Genomic DNA, 26,827 nt, shown 5'->3' with positions numbered 1-26,827 from the left:
ACAAAGCATATTAATACTGTAAATCATTTGTTGATTCAGAATTTTAGACTGAGGCTAGGTTTGTGAAACAAACATAATTTCCTGAAATAAGTTTTTTTGTTGTTAAAAAATAGATTCTAGAAATTCGTCATGAAGTATTCTGCATTTGAATTTCCTGTGAGGCTAAAATGTAGGTATTTACTTAATAAATATTAATTTTTGAGCTTATTATTCTTGAAATAGAGTTGAAATAATTGAATGTCTGGAGACATTTTATACTGCTATGTTTTAAGTCATGTCTATTTGTGAACTCAAAGCTACTTAGAGAAGACTTAAATAAAAAGACTTCTTTCTATCCTTTATGAGGTGGGTAAACAGGGTAGCAGGTATATAGACATAAGATTACTCTTCTAGAGTACATATTTATTTCTGGTTTTAGTTTGAAGAACTGGAATTAATTCATGTGTTACAAGTTAAAATTTTTTTCAAGTGTGCTTGTTTTCCTACCATTGTCACATCGTTTTGATTGATTTTACAGAGGGAGTTGTGAAGTTTATATTGATTTGGCTAAAATTTAAGAAGAATTTTTTTTTAATTTATTTATTAGCTTGAGTATGTGAGCAGGGGGAGGGACAGAAGGAGAAGAAGACGAGCAGACTCCCTGCTGAGTGAGGAGCCCAACGTAGGGCTCAGTTCCAGGACCTGGAGATCACTACCAGAGCTGAAATCAAGAGTCAGACACCCAACCAACTAAGCCACCCAGGCACCCCAAATTTTGTTTCTTGTGTAGTATTTTATTACTTTTTGTACTTTAGATGCAGCAGTATTTTAACATTGGCTTTTTGTAATCCTGAATCCTCAGTCATGACACTAAAAACACATATAATGTTTAACAGTACTGCAAGAAACTAAAAAATATTTTATTCAATCTACATTTATACAAAGTTTGTATGTAGGACATCTATTTAGTATTTTTTTTAAATTTTATTTATTTGAGAGAGAGAGAACACAAACAGGGGAAGGGACAGAGGGATAAGCAGACTCCTCACTCAGCGGGGAGCTTGGTGCGGGGCTCCATCCCAGCACCCCTGAGATCATGTCCTGAGCTGAAGTCAGACGGTTCCCTGACTGAGCCACCCAGGTGCCTGACACGTATTTAGTTTCAAAGATCCAGAACTCTTCATTTTATATTCTCACACCAGGACGTTTGTGAGCTTCAGTCTATAGAAATAATAATTTATACATATCTGCCATGAATTAATGTACTTCTGATTTCTGAATGTGACAGTAGTGAAGGTAGTAGTTTTATTTTGCAGTGTGTAGGATTATTTCATTGCTTAATTTTCTGCCTATTTTATCCTTCATTGCTTGGGGCGCCAGGAGTTTGTTGCCAGGTTGGATGTTCTTAGCGGAGAGTCTTGAGAAATACTCCCCATGTGAGAAAATGATATTCTATCTAGCTGCAAATCGAGGTGCGAACTTTAAAAAAGTATATAAGCAAGTTGTGTTCAAGCAGTGCTGCACTTCAAAGGCTACCTTAAGTTTAGAGAAAGTTGTGTATCATGGCATTGTAGCATATGTCGTAGTCCAAGGCATGGGATCTGTACCTCTTTGTCCCATCTATAAAGTGGGAATATTACCATTGCCTACTTTACAGGGCTCTTGTAAGGATTAAGTGAATTAATACATATATGCTATTTAAAATAGTTCCAGATATATAGTAAATGTTAAGTAAATGTTAGGTGTGGTTTTTGTTGTTATTACTATCGTTATTAGTAATTCCTCAGTGTAGCAGGAGTTCATTAAGTGTTGGATGCAGATTGATATTGATTTTTTAAAAAGATTCTATTTATTTATTTTGGAGAGAGCGAAGGTGAGAGAGATCACAGAGGGAGAGGGAGAAACAGACTCGCTGCTGAGCTGGGAGGCCGATGGGGGTTCCATCCCAGGACCCTGAGATCACGACCTGAGACGAAGGCAGATGCTTAACTGACTGAGCCCCCCAGGTGCCCCAGACTGATACTGATTTTGATCACCTGCACAAAGTTGTAGGTTATTTTAAACAGTTTATGTGACCTTAGAACAAAGTATTTTGCCAGTAATCTTTTAGCTCCAACTCTGTCTTGTTTATTCTGCTTTGTGATCCTGGGGGCTGGGACGCTGCAGGCTGTATTTCTGCACTGCCTGCTGCTGCTTTTGGCTGGCAGATTAGGGGCAGTAAAAGGCTGGAGGGGCAGGGAGGGACTTGCTCTTTCTTCTTTGCTTCCTGGGGCCTTCCTCTAGGCTGTTCCTGTGAGTACCACCCTAACAGCCCTTCTTCATCGTGGCAGCAGTAGTACCTTCCTGCGGTAGTTGCTGGATCCTGTTTGCAGTTTTTCTAACACTTGAGGACCGGTTTCATCAAGCTTTCTTCAGAGACCACTAATACCCGCCAGCTAATGCCCCTTCTTAGAGGTTCTAGGTCCCTGGATTCTCTCCTTGGAAGTCACAGACACCAGCACTAGCTGAGCAGTGCCTTCTCCTCAGAAGTCTGACTTTAAGTGCCCTGGACCCCTTCTAAGCCTTTGTTAGCCAAGCCCTGGGCGTGATAGGTGCTTTCAGCAGTTGCTATCCCTGTGATTCCTTAGGGTTCTCTTTTTTGCCCCTTCAGCCACTTACCTAGAAACTTCATACTCCTTAACAACTCTTACATTAAGTTCTGTCTGTCCAAGTAACAGGTATGATTCCTGTCTTCTGACTGATCCTGACTGATACAGATAGAGGTGATAAGGACTAGTAGCCAACATGGGTGTGCTTAGGAATTTGTCATTACTTTTTTTTTTTTTTTGAAGATTTTATTTATTTGAGAGAGGAGCATGAGTGGGGGCCGGGGGGTGAGGGACAGCAGAGGGAGAGGGAGAAGGAGACTCCCTGACAAGCAGGGAGCCCAACGATACTGGCCAGATCCCAGGACCCTGAGATGATGACCTGAGCCAAAGGCAGATGCTTAACCAACTGAGCCACCCAGGCGCCCCTACCTTTCTTTTTTTAAGGGTTATTCTAGTATGTCTTGATTTTCTTAAACCGTTTTATAAAGTATCCCATGATAATCTTATGGACATGAATTTTGTAGATTTAAAGATAATAAAGTTATTGAATTAGAGAATGTTAGAGGTGATAAAAACCTGCAGGAGGTCTGTACCGACACACAGGGCTCTATTTTTTAAATCTCGTCTCTTGCAATAATACTATTCTTGGATGAAGGCATGAGAGTTTCACAAATACGAGATGGGTAGATACCACACTGAAAAAATTAGGATTCAAAGAGGTAGTGATATACCAGTGATATAGCGATATACCAATAAGATGAAACCATGAAGGTATATATTCTGTGATCTTGAGCGCAGGGACCATGTCTTGTTTTCTTTTTTTACGTCCAGTCCTTAGCACAGAGTATGTGTTCAATAAGTGAGTATGTTGATAAATCAAGGCAAAATTAATTATAGTTAAGGTTTTCCATTTAGGTTCAAAAACATGAAAAAATCTTATTAAGCATTTATGGGAAGGAGCTTTGGGTTGTCTGTAAGTTCAACATGAACTATCTTTAATTGCTGAGAAGCTAATGAATGCAGTCTTAGTATTCATTAGGAAAATAGAGTTATAGTCTTAGAGCGCTACTGTTCTCCTCCATTCTGAGTTTGAGAATATCATCATTTCCCACTCCTCACCTAAAGATTTACTTGTCCACAGGGGTTGGTTGAAGCGACAAATTTGTAGTAGCTTATTTTCTTAAAGGTTTGGCCCGTGCTGTAGAAGCATACAGAAGGTGTGGGAGTTGTGTATAATATCTGAAGGCAGAACATTTAATATGTTTTAGGGCAGAAAACTCAGACCAAATGAAGGCTATCAGGAGGCAGATTTAGGCTAATGAAAGTGTAACCAAACCAATATGAGTTCGCTCGTTGGTGAGTCACAGAAATCACACCAGGTGAGTTGTCACGCAAAGAAAAAGTTTATTTGCAGCAAGTAAGGGGGTCATGGGAAATAGCTTCCAAAGCCATGACTCTGAGAATGAGAGAGAGAGAGGGAGAATGGGTACCTATTGTTTAGGATTAGGATGAACATTTAGATAGGGAAGCCTTGTCATCCTGTATAGAGACAGGAATAAGGTCACACATGTGCCATAAGTAAACGTGCCTGTACATACATCGTATGTTACATAAATGAGGCTTGTGTTCCTCCTTGGACAGGGATTTTAGTATTATGATGAAGTAAGAGTAATTGCCATTCACTCCAGGCAATTACTGGGCAGGTGAGTGTATAGTGGGGGTGCAGGGATGCAGGAGCCCATCTGGGCACAGGTGAATGTCAGCGGTTTAGCTCAACCAGTCTGGGGGTCTGGGCTGGTGGGAGGTCTTGTGAGGGCAGTTGCTGTTACCTGAGAGGTGGTTTTGGGTTTCGTTTGCCTGAGTTAGGAGGTAAGCCAAAAAGAAGAGCTTAAGGAAAAATGTCAGACAGAGATTAGTGAGTACAAGAAGGTGGGCAGTAAAGGTCAGGTCTTGGGGTCTAGTTGGTGACAAAAGAAAAAAACCTCTCTGGATAGCAAACAATAAGTTGTATTTTCTGATGAATGCTTGGAATGTGGGGTCTTCTGTGGTGTACCCCGAGGGCATATTTATACCCTAGGGATCGAATGGGCAAATGGTAAAGATGCAGTCGGTATTTTAGCAATTTTGAGATGCTTAACATGGTGTCTCATCTAATTGAAGGACCATCCTGTTGGCGGACAGCATTTTCTGAAGAAATATTTGTCTGTTTTAGTCCTGGAACAAACGATAATCTCCGTGTTTTGCGATTAAATCACAGCTAAGAAGATTTTGTTCTGAAAAATTTCTTTCTTTTTTTTTTTTTTTTTAAAGATTTTATTTGTTAATTTTACATAGAGAGACAGCCAGCGAGAGAGGGAACACAAGCAGGGGGAGTAGGAGAGGAAGAAGCAGGCTCCTAGTGGAGGAGCCTGATATGGGGCTCCATCCCAGAACGCTGGGATCACGCCCTGAGCCGAAGGCAGATGCTTAACGACTGAGCCACCCAGGCGCCCCTGTTCTGAAAAATTTCTAAGCAGACATCCACATAAACTATAGAACAAAATCTCAAAATTTTTCTATAAACTTTTAGTTCTGTGTAACATAAATTCCCTTTGAATTTTTCAGGTCAGGTTACTATGAAATATTCCTTTAAATAAATAAATAAACCTAGATTATTGAGGTTTTTTACATTTTGAAAGGTCTGGCAAAAACAATAGAGGAGTTGATATCAAGACATTTCTGTAAACAGATAGTAGACTTGATTAACCAGCATAGCCCTTTAGTCTCTGTAGCCTGGAAACTTCTGCCAGATCACTGCTTCCTACTGTTCTGTGGACTCCCGAGTGGAAGAGGACTTCAACTACCTCCATTTTTTTTTTTTTTTAAAGATTTTATTTATTTGGCAGAGAGAGAGAGCCCGTGAGAGAGGGAACACAGGCAGGGGGAGTGGGAGAGGAAAAAAGCAGCCTCCTAGCGGAGAAGCCTGATGTGGGGCTCGATCCCAGAACGCCGGGATCACGCCCTGAGCTGAAGGCAGACGCTTAACGACTGTGCTACCCAGGCGCCCCTCAACTACCTCCATTTTGACCTCAAACTTTCTAATTGATAAGTTCTTCTTTCCGGCTTATCTCTAACTCAGGAGAAAGACCCTGAGGGCAAAGCATCCCCCGAGGGGTATGGAAACTACCCCTCAAGCAATAAGGACAGCCCTGAGGCAGCAAGACCCTGCCTGACTGACTCCTTGCCAGTGATTGACTTGACCTTCACTGCCTCCCTGCACAGACCCACCAACCTTTGTCCCACGTTTTCCTTATATAAACCTGGAAGTATTTTTGGCACTTTAGAGACAGTCTTTGAGACACCAGTCCCCTGTCTTGCTGGTGTTGTCCTCACTGAAATAAATTCATTTCTTGTTTCACCACCGCTCGTCCCTGTGTCTTTGGATTTTGTCAGCCGCAAGTGGCCAAACCTGGTCTGTTGGGGATCCCTGGAGCCAGATGCTTCTGCACCCCTGCCCCCCCCCCCGCTACACAAGGGAGGCCCATGGTCCGATCCCATGTACGCCAAGAATTACCTGTAGATGAAGTAAAAAAATAACTTGTTCACGCATTCTTCTTTTTTCCCTCAAATTTGTGTAGATACTGTTAGATTAATAAAATATACATGTATTTAAAGGCAATACTGAATTCAGAGTAGCCTTTGTATTTTCTCAATTGTAATTTCTCAATTAGCTGTCCTAAAATGTACAATTAAGCAATCAAAAAGAGGTTTTGATGCTTAAAAGGAGTCCAGAGACTAGAAAGTATTGGCAGTGATTGATCTAGATCAGAGATGGGCAAACTTTTTCTATAAAGGGCCTGATAGTAAATATTTTAGGCTTTATGGGTAGTGCGTTCTTTGTTCTAACTATTAAATTTTGCCGTTGTAACACAGAAACAGCCTTAGACAGTGTTCAAATAAATGGGTGTGGCTGTGTTCCAATAATACTTTATTTCCAAAGACAGGCAGCTGAAGTTTGCTGAGTGCTGATCCAGATCGTGTCAAAGTGATTTCAAATTCTGAAAATTAACTTTAAAAAGATGGAGGTGAGAAGAGGGGTTACACCTTAACCAGAACACTAGTCAGGTTGATAAGAAGAACAAAGGCAAAAGAAATGTAGATAAAATTAAATTTCCTTAACAATTTGTGCCCCTTGACAAATACCTGAGACGGGTGGAGTATGACATTCCTCAAGGAATTCACAGCTGTTTTAATGTTAATGCTTTGCTGAAGGCAAAAAACAGCCCTAGTTCGAAGATAGGCAGACCTGCAGGATCCTTTAAGTCTTCAACGTATGAGCATCCCTTTAGAAACTTCCTTTATCTCTACCCAACCCCACTTTAAAGTATATAATTGGGGCACCTGGGTGGCGCAGTGGGTTGAGAGTCCAGCTCTTGATCTCAGCTCAGGTTTTGATCTCAGGGTTATGAGTTTGAGCTCTGTTGGGCTCTGCCCTGGGCATGGAGCCGGCCTAAAAAATATATAAATATAATTGCTCCTCACAATCACAGTGCAACTCTTTCTGCCCATTGGTCCTCTCTCCGTGCTTTTTTTTGTTTTTTTAAAGATTTTATGTATTTATTTGACAGAATAAGCAAGGGGGAGTGGCAGGCAGAGAAAGAGGGAGAAGCAGGCTCCCTGCTGAGCAAGGAGCCCTATGTGGGGCTCGATTCCAGGACTCTGGGATCATGACCTGAGCCAAAGGCAGATGCTTAACCGACTGAGCCACCCAGGTGCGCCCCCCCCCCCAATGCTTTAATAAAAAAACCTTTTTGCATTAAAACGTCTCAAGAATTCTTTCTTGGCCATTCACTCCTGGCCCATATCACATCAAGGTGATCAAGTACCTTTCTTGCCAACCATGACTCTTAAGATGCACACTTTGTAAGAGTACTGGTGACTGTGAGTTTAGAGTCCTATCCTTCTATACTTTGAGCTAGGTTTCATTCTCCTCTGATTGATGCTGAATACACGGACAATTATATTTTCATTAATTACGCATTCTAGGTTGTGGATTAAGTGTTTAGTTGTAGCACCCCTTCCTTTTGAATTATTTCATGGCAGGCTTCTTTTGATCATATTTATTTCTATAAAAGATAGTTCTTTTTCCTTGATTCTAGTGTACTTCACTTTGGGACTGTCTGGAAAAATTGTGAAAGACTTGGATGTGGAAAAACATTGGTGGGTGCCTTCAATGGAAAAGTAGGTTGTCTGGAATGTGGTGTATCCTTTTGGGTTATCTGATTCTGTGAACTTTACTCCTTTCATTGTCTTTGAAGTATTTTATAGTTCTGTTCACTGCTGGCAATCCAAATTATTCTTGTTCATAGATATGCAAATGATTATTTCCAGGTGGAGGGACAATTGATTTCACTTTCCTCCTCCCCTGAAAAGGCCAGTTTGTATCTATTTAGAAATTCATTTCAGCATTTCTGATTGCCAGTACACGTGGGATATTTTGAATTCTCCTCTGAATTGATTGTAATATTTTACTGGGTCCCTCATTAATTAATGAGTTAAGTAGTCTTTGATGTGTGTTCATTTCATATTTGTATGAGAGTCATGATTTTACCTTTACAAAAATGGATATTGTAATAGGAACAAGGTCATTTAGCGATTTTTATGCATTAGTTCACCTCTCACAAAATGCCTATCAAAAAAGGAAAGCATGAAAGTACCAGTAAGTTTGGAGATGAGTTATACCCTCAGGAATTTTTATTGTCATAATTGTTGAAAAATGCTCTTAAAATTTAATGGCATGACATAAATTGTTTATGCTTATGTGTTAAATGTTTAAGTTGCATGTATTTGTGTCTTGGTTGAATTTGAAATTTTAATAATTAATTTTGAACTGTGTATTTTGATTATCTGTTATGAGTAAACAAGCCATACTATTTTCCACATTAGTCTTAAAAGAAGGGAGTTGGTTGTTAACCTAATAAAATGGTATCGACTTATTTATTAATCTTAAGTGAATACAACAGTGCAGAAACACAAAGTTATGCATATCAGATTTATGTTTGTTACAATTCAACTGAGTAGGTGTGAAGATGTAATTGGCTTTACTTAATGATTCTTGAATGGAGCAGCATTCCACCTAGCAAGTAGAAAGGAGCTCTGGGGAGCTGTACAGACTGGAGGGCTTTTATAGGCAGAAGGGGGCAGAAAAAGGAAGTTTCTAACAAAGAGTGGATTGTTTCAGGCAAGGTTACCTGCCTTTGGGGGAAGAGTGGGGGCCTGTCATGCAAATTACCTCGCTAGTGCTGATCAGGTAATTCCAGATTGAGTTGTTAAAGGTTACATCCCTGAGAGAGGCTGAAACTACAGTTAGGTTAGATATTAATTCTTGGTTTGCTGTCATGGGGCAAGTGAGCTCCACTTTGGGCCTGTTCTTCCTTTTTTTAAACAATTCATCCCTTTTGATCAGACTCTCACATTAACTGAGAAACATAAAAGTTTAAATATTTTTAAATGTTATTTATTTATTTATTTTTTTACTTATTTATTTGAGAGAGAGTGAGGGTGAGAGAGTGCACCTGAGCAGGTAGGGGGAGCAGAGGAAGAAGCAGACTCCGCGCTGAGCGGGGAGCCTCATATGGGACTTGATCCCAGGACCTGGGGATCATGACCTAAGCTGAAGGCAGATGCTTAACCAACTGAGCCACCCAGGTGCCCCATGATAATAATTTAAAGCGTTAATGTCACTCCTGCCTATTGTTCTGAAGTTCTTGAAGTTTTTGATCCTTTGTGTGGTATTCATAGGTGATGACATTTTTTGCTTAACCACTGTGATATTCACAGGACACAGCTTCAGGTTCATATTTTTTAAAGTTGGTCATTCTCTTTGTTCCTTTACTGATATTCCAGTCTTAGGGAGATCAATTCCTTGGTGGTGAGTGTCAGCAAACATGCATTTAAAGACTGAGAGAATACAGCATGCTAGGGAGACTACGATGACTATGATAAGCAGTAAACTCCCAATGTCTGGAGTTTACTTCTAAGCTATGGTCCCTAAGACCCAAATCAATGAAAATCAGGTAAGTCAAAGAAAGACCCCATTGAAGGAGTCACCTTTTTTTTTTTTAATTTATTTATTAGAGAGAGAGAGACAGTCAGCGAGAGAGGGAACACAAGCAGGGGGAGTGGGAGAGGAAGAAGCAGGCTCCTAGCGGAGGAGCCTGATGTGGGGCTCGATCCCATAACACCGGGATCACTCCCTGAGCCGAAGGCAGATGCTTAACCGCTGTGCCACCCAGGCGCCCCAGGAGTCACCTTTTTTAAGCCAAATGGCTTGCTCAGTGATTTTATGTAACTGAGTTTCAACTTCCCCATGGGTGTTAATCCAGGTGCAATAGGTGGTGTTGGCTAGGGAAGTAGGGCCCTGCCAAAGGAAGCAAATCTTGAATCATGAACGCCTCCTGGTAATTCCCATTTGAATCTGTGGGTCAGTACTGGAAAGGTGACAGCCATGGAGGCCAGTAAAATTTTAAGGGACTATAGACCACACAGGCTTTTTTATTCTGGTTTTCCTTGCCTGTGTCCCTTTCTTTGTATAGAGTCTGGACACAAAGTTCCCCAAGTTTGGATTTTTTTGTTTTGTTTGTTGTGTGTTTTGTTTTGTTTTAGAGAGTGGGAGGGGCAGAGGGAGAGAGAGAATCCCAACCAGGCTCCACCACCCAGTGCAAAGCCTGACTCGAGGCTGGATTTCATGACTCTGAGATCATGACCTGAGCTGAAATCAAGAGTCGGATGCTTAGCCAACTGAACCACCCAGGCAACCCAAGTTTGGGGTTGTTAACCAGAGACAGGGAATCATACCGGGGGTGGGGGGGTCTCTAGCATCAGGGACTGATCAGAGTATTTTGTTTTTGTCTTTTTTTAAAGATTTTATTCATCTATCTGATAGAGCACAAGCAGGGGGAGCAGCAGAGAGAAAGGGAGAAGCAGGCTTTCTGCTGAGCAGGGAGCCTGACGTGGGGCTCAGTCCCAGGACCCTGGGACCATAACCTGCCCTGAAGGCAGATGCTTAGCCGACTGAACCACCTAGGCACCCCCAGATCAGAGTTTTTAATGAAAAATCCAGCATTTAAAATCCCTTAGCAATGGTCTGGTGGCATTATCTTTCCAGGCCAATGCTAGAGTAAAGGAAAGAAAAGAGAGAGGTTCATGTTCAAAGTATGAGGTTTTGGGGGCTCCTGGGTGGCTCAGTTCTTAAGTGTCTGCCTTTGGCTCAGGGCGTGATCCAGGGTCCTGGGATCAAGCCCCGCATCGGGCTCCCTGCTCTGCTGGGAGCCTATTTCTTCCTCCCACTCTCCCCTTGCTTGTGTTCCCTTTCTCACTGGCTGTCTCTCTCTCTGTCAAATAAATAAAATCTTAAAAAAATAAAGTATGAGGTTTTGATGTGGCATTTTGGGACCAGTTTACCTTGATGTCAGCTTCTGCTCTTTTTCATTAGTTTGATTTTGAGGTCTCCAGGTGGTATATAGGACCAGATAGATGTCAGGTGGAGACTTATTCACCTGTGAGATATATACCCAGGATTCAAGTCTCTGAGGTTTGGCTGCCAACTGGATACTGAGGAAGACCTCGTATAGTCCCTTCCAAGGATATTCATGAGGAGTCTTTGTTCTTAGGGAGTCTAAATTAGAAGGGTGGAAGAAAATTGGAAATGTTTGTTTGGAGAATTGTAGCCAGCTATTTGAGGAAACTAGAATTTAGGATCTAGTCCAGTTATAGGTATATAACGAAACCTCAAAGGCAGTTGACAGGATTAGAGGCTATTATAGCCAAAGGTACACAAACATAATTTTTCTCTCTGCAATTACCCCCATTTTTTTTTTTTTCACAGAAGATAATCACAGTAAAACTAATTTGCATCACACATGGCTTGATTATTTACATAAGTGGAGCAAGAAAAGTAATGGACCATATCCGCTCTTTTTAAGGCTGTTTTGCTGAAACTTTTTATCTCAGGTTGGACTCTTAAAAGCTTCTGAGGCCAGAAAGCCAAGCCAAGGACTCACCATCAGATTTTACCTGCAGTACTATTCAAGTCAAAGCCTTTGCAATATTTCCAATTGTGTCCTATTATATGGAGAACAGACTTTTATTGAACTTATGTAAAAAACTACATTGCTATGAAAAGAATACTCAAGAGTTTCTGAATTCTGGAGGGATCAGATAGGGAGAAAAAGTAAATCTTTTATCTTTGTTTACAGAGGTGTACTTTACCAAATTGTGAGTCATAGGTGGCTCAAGAGAAAAGATTAATTTAAATCTGGGAAAAAAAAACCCCAAACAACGTTTCAGACAAAAAGTCATAAAACATTATAATATTCCTCCTTCGTTAATTCAGTCCCATGTAGTTAATACTTGTTTTGCTTGAATCCAGTTCAGTTTTGTGATCTTAAAACTATCAGAAAGCTGTACTTGGGAAAGTCCTTTCCATGAATCTTCTTGAAGATGAAACACTTTTGCAGAAACTCTTTTGCAAAAACATCTGAGTAAAACAATTGCTCTGTAAATGATGAAGATTTAAAATGCCCATTGTTAAAGATCTGGTGCGAGTTCATTACAAGGGAATTGACAAGGAAAGTTGGTTATTTCTGTAACACACAACATTTAAAAATAACTGGAATTATGACTGATAACATTATTTACCAGATTTCTAAGAATTTCATACAATTTCTAACACACTTACAAGGTATATATATATATATATACAAATACAACATAAAGACAATGTAGGATTACTTCTTATTTGATAATGCTTCCTATGTAATTAACATCAAATAGCCCTAATTATTTTAACATTTCCCTTTTTAAAGATTTAATTAATTTATTTGAGAGAGAGAGAGAGGAAGGAGGAGTAGAGGGAGAGGGACAAGCAGACTCTGCACTGAGTGCAGAGCTCCATGAGGGGCCTCATCTCACCACCCTGAGATCATGACCTAAGCTTAAATCAAGCCTCTGACACTTAACTGACTGAGCCACCCATGCGCCTCTAACATTTCCTTTTTTAGAAGGAGAGAGAATAAATCTTTTGAGATGTTCCAGAGACCCTCTGAAAAATCCCAAAGTTAAAATGACTTCATTTAGGATTTGAATTGGAGACGTTTGTAAAAAATATCAAAGGTCCTAAAATACTTGGTCAAATAGGTCATTGTGAAACAACACCCAGTTATCCGTTTAACCATAGTGACAAGAAAGGTTTTGCAGGCAAGAAAAAATTTTTTTTGCAGGCAAATACAGAAGGTTACATCATTGTAAAAAAACTAACCAACCGAACACCAAGAAAACCTTGGCTCTTTTAATAGAGAAAATTCACCTTTCTTAAGTAATCAGACACCTGATAAAGTCAACAGAGGAAATTATTTTGCCAAAATGCAGAATCTTTGTTTTCTAGGAAGATTATGTTAAAGAAAAACCTTTCATACTCTCTTATCAAGAGTACCAGTAGTCCAAGAAAGCTTTGTCCTTTTAACAGAGAGAAAACCAAATTCTAATTTTGCAGCTACTTACTTTTGATATTAAAGCTCATTTGCTTAATGAAATTTATTCTAAGCTCAGCCAGTCATGACGATGCATAAAATTCTTTTCTAGAGATTCCATTTTGGGGGGCACCTGGGTGGCTCAGTAGTTAAGTGTCTACCTTTGTCTCGGGGTGTGATCCCAGGGCCCTGGGATCAAGCCCCGCATCAGGCTCCCTGCTCCCCTGGGAGCCTGCTTCTTCCTCTCCCACTCCCCCTGCTTGTGTTCCCTCTATTGCTGGCTGTCTCTCTCTCTGTCAAATAAATAAATAAAATATTAAAAAAAAAAAAAGATTCCATTTTGGGACACCTGGGTGGCTCAGTCAGTTAAGCATCTATCTGCCGTTGGATCGGGTCATGATCTCCGGGTCCTGGGATTGAGCCCTGTGTTGGGCTCCCTGCCTGATGGGGTGTCTACTTCCCCCTCTCTTCTCTCCCCTCCCCCCTACTCGTGGTCACTCACTTTCTCTCTGAAATAAATAAAATCTTAAAAAAAAAAAGATTCTTTTTCTCCAGAGCCTAATGACTTTAATGCATATGTTGAAATTTAAAATCCTGAAAAGCCCCAGATTTTTAATGAAAATAGAGAAGTAAGCAATTATGAACTGTCTCTTATATTAGCATTCTGTGGATTGGCAAACTTACAAATATTTTTTTATAATTTCTACAAATAGCATGCTTTCTCATGTGACTTTCTCAGTATGACATAAAACATGTTTACTAATAGATCTCCATTTATTATCCCCTGTATTTTGTGTTTTATATACACATATCTTAAACTTCACAAGTCATTGTAGTTATAATAATAATTATTATTCCTTTCTTACATTGCCATGTTTCTAAGATCACTTTCCTTCAATATTTCTTCTAGTGCCAGCCTGTTGTTAATGAATTCCTTCAGTTTTGGTTTGTTTGTACAAGTATTTATTTTACCTTTTTAAAAATTGAGATATAATTAACATACCATAAAATTCACCATTTAAAGTGTATAATTCAGTGTTTTTTTGGTATATTCACAACCAGCACCACTAATTCCAGAACATTTCCATCACCTTCAAATAAAGCCCCATACTCACTGCGTCACTCATTTTCCCCTACCTCTAACCCTATGGCAACCACTAATTTGCTTTCTATCTCAGTGGGTGTGGACATTTAATATAAATGAAATCATACAAGGTGTGGTCTTTTGTGTGTGGCTTCTTTCCCTTAACATCGTGTTTTAAAGATTCATCCATGTTCTTATGTATATCAGTATATTATTCCTTTTTCTTGTTCCATTTTATGGCTATGCCATGTTTTGTGTATTCATTAGTTGATGGCCATTTGGGTTGTTTCCACTTTATGGCTTTTATATATAATGCTACTATAAACATTTGTGGCAAGATGTTGTGTGGACACACATTTTCAGTTCCTCTGGGTAGATGCTTAGGAGTGGAATTGCTGGGTCATATGGTAACTCTATGTTTAACTTTTGAGGATGTGCCAAACCTGTTTGCCACAACAGCTTTACCATTTAAGATTCTACCAGCAATGTATGAGGGTTCCTGTTTCAACTTCATTTTTGAATAATATTTTCTCTGGGCGTAGAATTTTGGTTAGCTGCTATTTTATCTTCCATCAGTTTTGTTAAGCTTGAAGCTTTGAAGATAACGTGTCTTTTCTCCCTCCACTGTCTGTTTTAACATTTTCTCTTCATTTTTGGTTTTTAGGAGTTTGACTATGATGTATGTCAGTCTAGTTTTCTTTGTGATATTGTGGGGTTGGATGAAGTTTTAGTTTCAGTTTTAGTTTTTGATAAAGTTCTTAAAGCGGTTAGTTCAATATTCTATGAGTTGATGTCTTTCATCAGTTTTAGAAAATTCTTGGTCCTGAGGTATTTAAATACTGCTTCTACTTCCTTCTCTTTCTTCTGGGATTTCAATTATATGTGTGTTAGACTTCTTGGGCATGTTTCTTATTGTGTCTCTTATGCACCTACTTTCTCTTCCCAACCCTTTCTTTTTGGGTATATTTCATTTTGGGTATTTTCTATGGACTTTTCCTCCAGTTTATTAATCCTGCCATTTGTTATGTCACATCTTATAAACCCATCTACAAAGGTGTTAACTTAAGGTATTATATAGTTTAGTTTTGGAACGTACATTGAATTCTTTATTACATGGTCAATTTTCCAGTGAAATTTTGTCTTATCTATTTTGTTTTTATTTTTTATTTTTATTAAGATTTTATTTATTTATTTGAGAGAGCGAGAGCCTGAGCAGGGCGAGGGGCAGAGGGAGACAATCTCAAACAGATGCTGAGTGGAGCACAGAACCCAGTGTAGGGCTCGATCTCATGACCCAGAGATCACAACTTGAGCTGAAATCAAGAGTCAGATATTCAACTGACTGAGCCACCCAGGCACCCCATTATCTGTTTTGTTTTTAAAATACACAACTAATGTGTACCCTTTGCTTATCCATATGGGACCTTTGTGTAAATTCAAAAATGGTCCTATTCTTTAGGCATAAGAATAGCTTGGTGCGTGGAGAGCGACTGTAAAATTTAGAAAGTGGTAGCCCCGGGGTACATGGGTGGCTCAGTTGGTTACGTGTTTGCCTTCAGCTCAGGTCATGATCCCGGAGTCCAGGAGTCCTGGGATGGAGCCTCATGTCAGGCTCCCTACTCAGCAGGGAGTCTGCTTCTCCCTCTGCCCCTCACCCTGCTCGTGCTCTCTTGTTGTCTCTCTTAAAATAAAATAAAATAAAATAAAATAAAATAAAATAAAATAAAATAAAATAAAGTAAAGTAAAGTAAAGTAAAAGTAAAGTAAGATAAAATAAAATAAAATAAAATAAAATAAAATAAAATAAAATAAATATTTAGAACGTGGTAGGCCCCATTCTTCTAGGCTATGCAGCTCTAGGCCAGGATACAAAGGCTGGCTTTTTATTTCCCTTTTGTCTTCTCAGCCGGACACACTTAGAAAGTGAACAGATTCAGGGCACCTAGGTGGCTCAGTCGGTTAAGTGTCTGCCTTCAGCTCAGGTCACAATCCCAGGGTCCGGGGATCGAGTCCCACATCAGGCTCCTTGCTCAGTGGGAAGCCTTTTTCTCCCTCTGCCTGCCACTCTCCCTGCTAGCGCTCACTCTCTCTGACAAATAAATAAAATCTTTAAAAAAAACAGTGAACAGATTCTACAACTACTTATGTGTGCTCTGATATATAAAAGTAAGCTATGCTCTGTTTTCAGAATTTTTTTCATAGTTCGAAAAAAAATAGGGAATATATACATATAGTAAAGTATCAGATAGTACAAAATGGAAATGTTGGTTACTGTTCTACTCCTACCTCCCAGTCTTCAAGCAACTCTCTTTGAGTCAGTTATTCTACTGGTTTATAAGTTGTTTCTGGCATAATTAACCCATATATATTTAAGCATGTAAGTGTGTGTCCATGTATGCATTATTTCCTTCCCCCCTTTTTTATGGAAGATGACATATTCTATATCTTTTCTACAACTTGATTTTTTCTATCTTTTCACATCAGTACCTAAAATCTGCTTCATTCTTTTGGCTGAATTGATAGTATCAATTATATTGATCTATGAAAATGAATTTATCTGTTTTCCTGTCATCTGACATTTAGGTTATTTCTAACTTCATGCTAATACAAATGATGATGTATGTTATGAATATCTTGTATATGAGACTTTGTTTACATAGGTAAATGTATCTGAAGGATAATTTACCTGAAGTGGAAAAATTTCTAAAATTCAAAGTATATGTACCTTGTACATTTTTGTAGCTATTCCTTAGTTCTTCTATAAAAAAATATCAGTTTCTAGTTCCATCAACAATGTATGAATGTAACTTTTCCCTTATCCCCTTACTATGAAAGTGTACCGATAATTTTTTTCCATTAGTATGAGAGAAGAAAAATAGTATCTCGAGGTTTCTTTCAAAATAACTGAAGTCATAGGGCACCTGGCTGGCTCAGTTTGTAGATCTTGCAACTCTTGCTCTCAGAGTTGTGAGTTTAAGCCCTGTGTCGGGTACAGAGCTTACTTTAAAAGAAAAATAACTGAAGTCACACATTAAATAATGTGCTTAAAAGCCATATGGATGTCCTTTCTTATGATCTGTCTATGCATATCCTTTGTTCATTTACTTTGTCCATTGGATTGTTTTTTTCTTATTTGTACATTTTTATATTGTAAGTAAATTAGTCTTTTATTATGTGTTGCGGAGTTTTTTTTTTTTTTAAGATTTTATTTATTTATTTGACAGAGATAGAGACAGCCAGTGAGAGAGGGAACACAAGCAGGGGGAGTGGGAGAGGGAGAAGCAGGCTCCTAGCGGAGGAGCCTGATGTGGGGCTCGATCCCAGAACGCCGGGATCACACCCTGAGCCGAAGGCAGACGCTTAAGGACTGCGCCACCCAGGCGCCCAGCAAAGAGTTTTTTAAAACTGATTTGCCACTCATCTTTTTCCTTTTTTTAAATCTATTTTTTTCCGTGTAGATATTTAAAATTTTTATGTTGTCAAATTTATTTTTGTTATGTCTTTAGGTTTTGTGTTGTACTTATTAGAAAGGCCTTCCTCAGCTTATCTGATGAAAAATTCTTTTGTGTTTCATTTTAGTAATTTCATTATTTAATTTAAACAGTTAATTCTTTGATTCACCTATAATTTTTTGATGTCAAGGATGATAAGTATTTTCCTCTATCATTTGAATAATCAAAATTTATAACTAGTCTGGAACAATTATGGTTTGGTAATTGTATGTGGCTGAATATTTTGAGCCGATTTCATCTGTATGTTATTGTCACTACCATTTCAAGATGAGTTTGTCAGAGGTCAGAGAAAAATATCAACAATGTTAATATATGTTGACATCCATAAACTGTAAATAAGTGAAATATATGAGGAAAGAATGTCATAAGCAGTTTATTTAATTAAATAGTGATTCAAAATTTCATTTTATTTTAAAAAATTTCTGCAAGTAGTACTATTCACTCCAATTATTTCTGAATTTAATATCGCCAGTTATTCCAAGTACTATATATATATACACACACACATACATATATGAATATTTATATTGAATAAATATATTAAAATAAATATATTAATTCAATATATATATATGTATGTGTGTATATGTATATATATATGTATATATATACATATATACATATATATACATATATACATATATATATATAAAATCTGAAAAATACATGCAAGAGTCTTTTGTTTTCTCTGTCATGCCAGGTTTATCAGTAGAGAAGATAAAGAGGGACTAGGTAAATTATATTCCTTTTTTTAACTATACAAAATGCTATTTATTAGCCTCCTAAGGACCACATTGTAACTCACTTAGTATGAACAGGCATATTTTGACAAATTAGAAGCTTCTGGACACTTACTAGAGTGCCTTTTTCTTTTAAATTTGTGGACACTTGGTGGTGATGATGATGTTAGAATTCTCTAGTATTTATAATCTTTCTGCACTAGCACTTTTCCATGGTGTTTTGCTTTGCTCTTAGAGGCCTTATTTAATAGTTTACACCAGAGGTTCTTTTTTTTTTTTTAAGATTTTATTTGTTTATTTGAGAGAGAAAGAGAATGAACAGGGAAGAGGGAGAAGCAGACTCCCCACTGAGTAGGTAGCCTGACATTGGGCTCAATCCCAGGACCCTGGAATCACGACCTGAGCAAAGGGCAGATGCTTACCTGATTGAGCCACCCAGGCACCCCCCCCCATCTTTTTTTTTTTTTTTTTTTAAGTAAGCTCTGTGCCCAGCATGGGGCTTAAACTCATGACCCTGAGATCAAGAGTTGCATGCTCTACCTACTAAGCCAGCTAGGTGCCCTGGTTCATATCAGAGTTTTAAGCAGTTTCTTGTCTGTTAGGATACTCTACCAAAAACATCCTTTGCTCTCCTATGTATGGTTTCTCCTCTCTCAGATTCACAGTGTACAAAATAAAAGCTCTGAGAGGTCTTCCACTAAAGCAGAAGTTTCTTTTTAATTTTGTTTGTCCAAGTATCCTCAGGACCTGAGAGTCCTTAGGGGAACATATTTTGGGAAATGTTACTGTATATGGAGGTAATAGAACGCAGAACCTTTTATTTGTTTGTTTGTTTGTTTATTTATTTGAGAGAGCATGAGTGGCTAGGGGAAGGGGAGAGGGTGAGGGAGAACCAGACTCCCTGCTGAGCAGGGAGCCTGACTGGGGCTCTGTCCCAGGACCCTGAGATCGTGACCTGAGCTGAAGTCAAATGCTTAACCGACTGAGCCACCCAGGCGCCCCAGAACACTTTTCTTAATTTGATTCTTAACTACGTTGGCATTGAACCAAAATTATTACTCTGACAACTACGAAATGCTGTAATAGTAGGAACATGTCTTTTTCGCTTTTAGGCTACATTTGAACCTAACCGTTTTGCTTTTATAAAGGCTGTTATTTGTATTTTTATGTCATACCCTTGAGTTTTCAAATATAGGATTGGCTTCCATAACTATGGCTAGTACTGCCCTTATTTGGAGTCATGATGAGTATATTTTCCAAAATGAAATCAGTTTTATGCATTGTCAATATCTCATACATTGATTTGATGATGTAGATAAAATAATTAAAAATCAAGACTCTTTAGGAAAATCCTTGTTGTTTGCTAAATGTTACATTAGTTTATTCATTTTCAAGCCGTATGTTTCATGATCATAGTTTAAAACTACAACAACAAACTAACCAGAATACATTCTTAGTTAGCCACTTCTAGTATCAGGAAGTTGAGAGATGTAACTGGACACTGATATTTGAAATTTCTAGGATATTTTAATGTTGCAAACTGTCCTGGAAATCTAGGACATGATATCCCTGTAAACAGACAAAAGTAGTGGTTGCCTATGTAGGAGATGAGCGCTGCCTTTCTTCCTCCTTTTTGTGGAGTTGTCCTTTTCAATGCCAATATCTCTGTGAGGAGTCTGATATTTTTGTAAGTACTGATGTGTTACATGTCAGATATTTTGAATGGAGGGACTGGACTTAGTCTTAAAGAGACATAGGAAGCAAATTACACTTTTGCACTTTTTGTTTTAATTTTACTCAGGACAAGCCTGATTAGAATTGTGAACTGTCTGGATACTGCTGTCTAAAGTTTCTTCTCTTGGGACTCTGATGCAGCTCATGATTTTCCTGTTTTAAAAATGAGTAACATTTGACTCATTCAATCCCTTTGATTTTAAGGTCACTGTTATTAAGTCATAGAAAACGTAATGATTTGGAAAAAAATCAACATAAAAAGCAGGTCTTAAATTGCCAAGATGCAGTTTACAGCAGGTTTTTCTTTTTCTTTGATTTCCAAAAATTGGCGTTTGTCTTTGAAATTCCATGGTAATAGCCAGATTACCAAATTTGCCAGTCTAAAAAGATGCATTGGTACATTAAAATTGATTTTATTTTATTATATTATATTTTATTTTTTTAAGTAGGCTCCGCACCCAACGCAGAACCCAGCGCAGGGCTTTAACTCACCACCCTGAGATCAAGACCTGAGCTGAGATCAAGTGTCAGATGCTTAACTGACTGAGCCACCCAGGTGCTCCTAAAATTTATGTTTTAAAAGTTGTTTGTTTGTTTATTTATTTATTTATTTTTTCAATTTTAAATTTGGGCGCCTGGGTGGTTCATTCCGTTAAGCATCTGCCTTCAGCTCGGGTCATGATCCCAGAGTCCTGGGATCGAATTCCGCATTGGGTTCCCTGCTCAGAGGGAAGTCTGCTTCTTCCTCTCTCTCTACCTCTCCCCCCTGCTATTGCTCTCTCTCTCTCTCTAGCTCTCACACTCTCTCTCTCAAATAAATAAAATTTTTAATTAAAAAAATTTAAAACTTATGCTCATCACATAACATTTGGATAAGAGAAAATTTTAAGAAAATAAAAATAACCCATAATTTTATATTCAGAGATAACTTAATATTTTGATCTTGTTTCTTTTACTTTTTTTTTTTTAAGATTTTATTTATTTATTTGACAGAGACAGAGATAGCCAGCGAGAGAGGGAACGCAGCAGGGGGAGTGGGAGAGGAAGAAACAGGCTCCTAGCGGAGGAGCCTGATGTGGGGAACGCAGCAGGGGGAGTGGGAGAGGAAGAAACAGGCTCCTAGCGGAGGAGCCTGATGTGGGGCTCGATCCCAGAATGCCGGGATCACTCCCTGAGCCGAAGGCAGACGCTTAACCGCTGTGCCACCCAGGCGCCCCCTTGTTTCTTTCACTTTTTAAGTGCAGCCATCTTAATATGTTGAGATCGTATTTTATATTTGGCTTTTATTTGTATTCTTTCCCTTAATATAACTTTTTGTATGTATGTATGTATGTAATCTCTATACCCAACATGGGGGCTCAAACTCAGGACCCTGAGATCAAGAGTCTTATGCTCTACCAACTGAGCCAGCCAGGTGCCCTCCCTTAGTATTAACTATAAATTGCCAAGGAAAAGCCTGAGTTTTGTTTTGTATTCATTCACTCTCTCAATCAAAAAAATGTAAATATATATGTTTATAACCGTATGTATATATAAAAACATACACATGTGTATACATATGCATTCAAGGTACTATGTTGGCTCCTTCTTCGAAAGTTTATTGTCTTCAGGATACAAAAGTTTTCGGTGTAAAGCAGACCATGAAGAATGTCCCTATTCTCTTGAAGTTCAGAGAAGGAAACCCTCTGGATTATCTGACAAAGTTTCTTTGTTTGTAGATTCCTCTCTTTGGTGCTAAGACTATTGGTCGGAGAAGTCCTGATGGACCAGTGTTGAGCAAAGCTGAATTTGTTGAGAAGGTTCGTCAGAGTAACCAGGCCTGTCATGATGGAGATTTCCACACAGCTATTGTTCTGTACAATGAAGCCTTGGCTGTTGACCCTCAGAACTGCATCTTATACAGCAATAGATCTGCAGCCTATATGAAAATCCAGCAGTATGACAAGGCACTGGATGATGCAATCAAAGCTCGACTTCTCAATCCCAAATGGCCAAAGGTAGAAATTTCGTTTACTTTCACAGAATCTTTTGTGCTGATTTCTTATTTTAATGTAACATTTTATTGAATTTGCAGTTATTAATATTTTAATAGTCTGGAGGTCAGCAAAGTGTAGAATGGCCTCATTGAGCTGGTACACTAGTGAATGGCTTCCCTTTTTAATGCTTGGAAACTGTGCTGTCATGTTCAAGTTTAATTCTTTTCCTGTATGTTTGAAATTTGAGGGTTTTTTTCCCCACTAAGCTCCTTCATAGGATGCATTTTAGTCGCTTGTATGGGTTTTGACATCTTTTTGCACAGATGTTTCAGGTGGGAATGGTTCCTTTTTTTCAACTTAAAATAATTTTATTATTCCCTCTCAATGACTGCTTGTTTTCAGATGGTATTTAATCAGAGAAATTTTTTTTCTAATATATCATTTTAATATTCTGTGTTTCTGTCAGTAGTTTAAGGCTTGAATTATCTTTGTTTTGTACATAGTTTGTTTTCAGTGTGCCTATTCACTGTCTAATAGACACCCCCAGTCTATTTTAGAAAAGATTTCTTAAGATGTACTGAAATGTTTGAGGGTTTTTTTTTGTTTTTTTTTGTTTTTTTTACTGAATCATAAAAGCACTTGATCCCATTCTTGGCTTTTTGTTATGTTAACAAAAGATAATGGACATTTGCTAGAGATTTAAAAAAATATCCTTATTGTTTTATTAATGTCATAGTCATATTAATTTATACTTTAACTCTGGTGGGTACTTTTGGCCTCATTCAGTGGAATTTCCAGTGTTGCTTCTGCCTCATGAATTGTTTAGTATTTTATAATTCCCTAAAGGAGTTCTTTTGTAACTATAATTATTGTAGATTAAATAAAATCTGTTTTAAAAAATTGTTATATGACATCATTTGGGAGTTAGAATGCTGTTATCAAAGGACAGACCCAGGTTCAAATTCCTTCTCTTCTGTTAATGACAGTATGGCTTTTGGTAAATTTCTTAACCTCTCTAGGGTTAATATAAATGGGATAATAATACTAATATCTTGTAATGCTATTTAAGAGTCAGAGATAATTTGTTACTTGTACATAATATGTGTTTGGTAGATAATAGTTATTATTGTGACATTTTTATTAAAGGTACGAATTAGCAAGGCTTGGCACGTGTCTTCTCTTTTCTTTTCCTTTTTCTTTTAAAGCCTGTGTTGATGCAGTGACCCTGATAAATAGCTTAATTTTCAAATTAAGTATCTCCATTCCTTCCTTTTTTAGATCTACTTATTTTATGTTCTTATATTTGTGAACACTTAAAGAAAAGATTGATTTATTTCAGAGAGAGAGAGAGAGAACACTGGGGAGGGACAGAGGGAGAGGGATAGAAGTCTTAAGCAGACTCCTGATGTGGGGCTTGATCCCATGACTCTGAGATCATTACCTAAGCTGAAACCAAGAGTCGGACGCTTAACTATCTGCCACCCAGGCACCCCCTATTTGTGAACACTTTTAAGCTTTTATCTTTTTCCTTTTTCTATGTCATTCCACTTTCTTTTGTCAACCTCTTGTGATTTAACACAAAAAAATGGCTTTAAAAGGTGCACTTTTATAATTATAGATGAGAAATCAGCCTTTTAAGGTTAACGTCTATCAAGTGTTAGTCTCTGAATTTTTTCCTTTTATGATAAGTGAAGTTGTTCTATGTTTACAGTTGCATTAATATTTTAGCTCCATATTTGAGTTCAAGCAAACTTAACTTAGGGATATCTAGAATTATATAAAATATGAATTAGTTTTTATTATTGAGATTATGAATGGGTTTTCATATACAATGTGATTCATAGTAAAATTAATTTATAAAGAAATTTCCACTGCTGCATAAATTTTTTTTCATTTCAAAAAAAACTTGATTTGGGGTGCCTGGGTGGCACAGTGGTTAAGTGTCTGCCTCTGGCTCAGGGCGTGATCCCGGCGCTATGGGATCGAGCCCCACATCAGGCTCCTCTGCTGGGAGCCTGCTTCTCCCTCTTCCACTCCCCCTGCTTGTGTTCCCTCTCTCGCTGGCTGTCTCTATCTCTGTCGAATAAATAAAATCTTAAAAAAACAAACAAACAAACTTGATTTTATACTTATTTTTCTAGGAATATACTCACTGTGTAAAAGAAGGTTCACTTGTACTCTTTTGTACTCTTTTGTTATAAAGATATGTCTTGGAATTCTATCATTTCATTTTTCTTTTCATTTTGACTTTTCTAACTTTTTCAGTATAGTCCTTTTGCCTTTCAGAAATGTTTCTCTGAAATGTCAATAGTATCTAGTTTGATGAGGGAAAACATCAATTTGAACTTTTATCTCTTCCAAATTCTGTCTCTCTGGTAGTTTTTTAATGTAAACATCCAAGGGCTCCAGAGGTTGGATAGAGAGTCTTTTATTTATGTCTATTTTGTCTGAATGAAAAATGATTTTGGTTTGATATGGGCTGCAAAAGAGGTATGAACAAAGCACTGTGAAAGCCTCCCAAAAAGAATACGCCCAGTCTTACTACTAAATTATGATACTTATCCCTGTCTCTTAGCTGTTGTCTGTTTATGTTCATTCTTTTTGTCCTGTTTAAGAAATATTTATCTTTCTGAGGGTTAGAAAGTGTTTCTTAGGTTTTCTTCTAGAATTTTTATAGTTTTTTACCTTTAGGTCTATGATTCATTCAGGGTATGGTATGAGATAGAGGTCAAGATTTATTTTTTTCAGTATAGGTAACCATGTTCTAGCAACATTTGTTGAAAAGACTGTCCCTTCCCCAGTGAATTAGCTTTGGTACCTTTGCCACAAAGCATTTGATCATAAAAGTGTGGGGCTATTATTGGTCTCTATTTTGTTCCATTGACCTATCTATCTCTCCTATGCCTTAACCACACTGTCTTGATTACTGTAGCTTTATTGTATGTCTTGACATCAGGTATTTGTTTTTCTTTTTCTACGTTGTTTTTGTTATTCTCTGTGCATTTTGATGTAGGTTATGAAATCAGCTAATCAATTTCTTCAAAAAGCCGACTGGGAAATTAATGGGATTGCATTGAACTTTTAGAGCAATTTGGAGAGAATTGCCATTTTAACACTGTTCAGTCTTCTTATTCATGAACATGGTTTATCTCTCCATTTATTTAGTCTTCCTTTCATTTTCCTTTGCAACTTTTTGTAGTTTTCAGCGTTTGCTTCTTACACAATTTAAAAAAATTATTCCTAAGTATTTTGCTTTTTAAAAAAAGATTTTACGTATTTACGTATTTTAGAGAGAGAGAGAGCATGTGCTTGTGCACGAATGTGCATGGAGTGGAGGAAGTAGAGGAGGAGGGACGGGGGGAGGGAGAGGGACAAGTGGACTCTGAGGTGAGCATGGAGCCCGATGCAGGGCTTGATCTCGTATTACTGAGATCATGATACTGAGATCATGACCTGAGCTGAAACCAAGAGTTAGACGCGTAACCTGCTGAGCCACCCGGGTGCCCCATAAGTATTTTGCTTTCTAATGCTATTCTAAATTGATTTAAAATTTTTTATTTTCTATTTCTTCATCTGCAGAAATATGTATTTTTGTACTTTGTGTCATGTGACAGTGTTGAATTCACTTTTAAGTTCTAGTGGGGTTTTTCGCAGGTGCTTTAGGATTTTTTGTACATGATCATATAATCTAAGTAATGATAGTTCTACTTCTTTCTTTCTTTTGCATATACTTTTTGTTTCTTTCTTTTGCTCCATTATACTGGTTAGGATATCCAGTATAATTTTGAATAGAAATGGTAAGAGCAAACTTACTTTAGTCATTCCTGATCTTAGTGGGAAAGCATTGAGCTTTTTATTGTTGAGGATGATGCCCTTAAGCCAGGGGAGGACATTCCCTTCAATTTCTGTTATGACTGAGTGTTGAATTTTGTCAATTTTTTCCTTTCATTTATTGCAGTCATAATTTTTTCTCAGTCTTTTAGTATGGTAAATTAAATTGATTTTGTTTTTGGATGTTAAGCCAAACTTGTATTCACAGGACAAATACCATTTAGTTATTATGTCTTATCCTTTTTATATATTGTTGGATATGATTTGCTATAATTTTGTTAAGAGTTTTTTTAAAAATTAATTAATTAATTAATTGATTTGATAGAACGAGAGTGCACAAGCAGGGGGAGCAGCTGGCAGAGGGACAGGGAGAAACAGGCTCCCTGCTGAGCAGAGAGCCCCAGGTGGGGCTTGATCCCAGGACCCTGGGATCATGACACAAGGTGAAGGCAGACATTTAACTGACTGAGCCACTAGGCGCCCCATTGTTTAGAGTTTTTGCATCTATCTTTATGAAGTATATTGATCTGCGTTTTCATTTTTGATGATGTTTTTGTCTGGCTTTGGTATCAGAGTGTTACTGGCCCTATACATTGAGTTGTGAAGTGTTCTCTCTTCTTGTATTTTCTGAAAGAGTTTATGTTGGCGGGGGCACCTGGGTGGCTCAGTTGGTTAAGCTTCTGCCTTTGGCTCAGGTCATGATCCCGTGGTCCTGGGATGCCCCATGTTGGGCTCCCTGTTCAGCAGGGGAGTCTGTTTTTCCTCTTCCTTCTGCCCACCCCTTGCTGTGCTCTCTCTCTCTCTCTCATTCACTCTCTCTGTCTCAAATAAATAAATTTTTTTTTTTTAAAAAGAGTTTGTGTTGAATTGGTATT

General features: G+C 38.0%; 1 protein-coding gene across 2 annotated transcripts in view; it reads left to right on the top strand.

Moving 5' to 3' along the window:
- The window catches only part of LOC148107427 (tetratricopeptide repeat protein 28-like), a 117,324-nt gene that overhangs the window by 14,584 nt on the left and 75,913 nt on the right, over positions 1 to 26,827 (top strand). For both annotated transcript variants that reach the window (XM_087857190.1, XM_087857189.1), the window contains exon 2: positions 21,864 to 22,142. In XM_087857190.1, coding sequence (XP_087713316.1) covers positions 21,864 to 22,142 — 279 coding nt within the window. The remainder of the gene's footprint in view (positions 1 to 21,863; positions 22,143 to 26,827) is intronic.

This window comes from Ursus americanus, chromosome 30, assembly GCF_024610735.1.
Source record: "Ursus americanus isolate L20-20 chromosome 30, mUrsAme1.1.p, whole genome shotgun sequence".
Lineage (NCBI taxonomy): Eukaryota > Metazoa > Chordata > Mammalia > Carnivora > Ursidae > Ursus > Ursus americanus.
The sequence above is the reverse complement of the archived record's forward strand: the minus strand, read 5'-3'. Positions and strand labels throughout refer to the sequence as shown.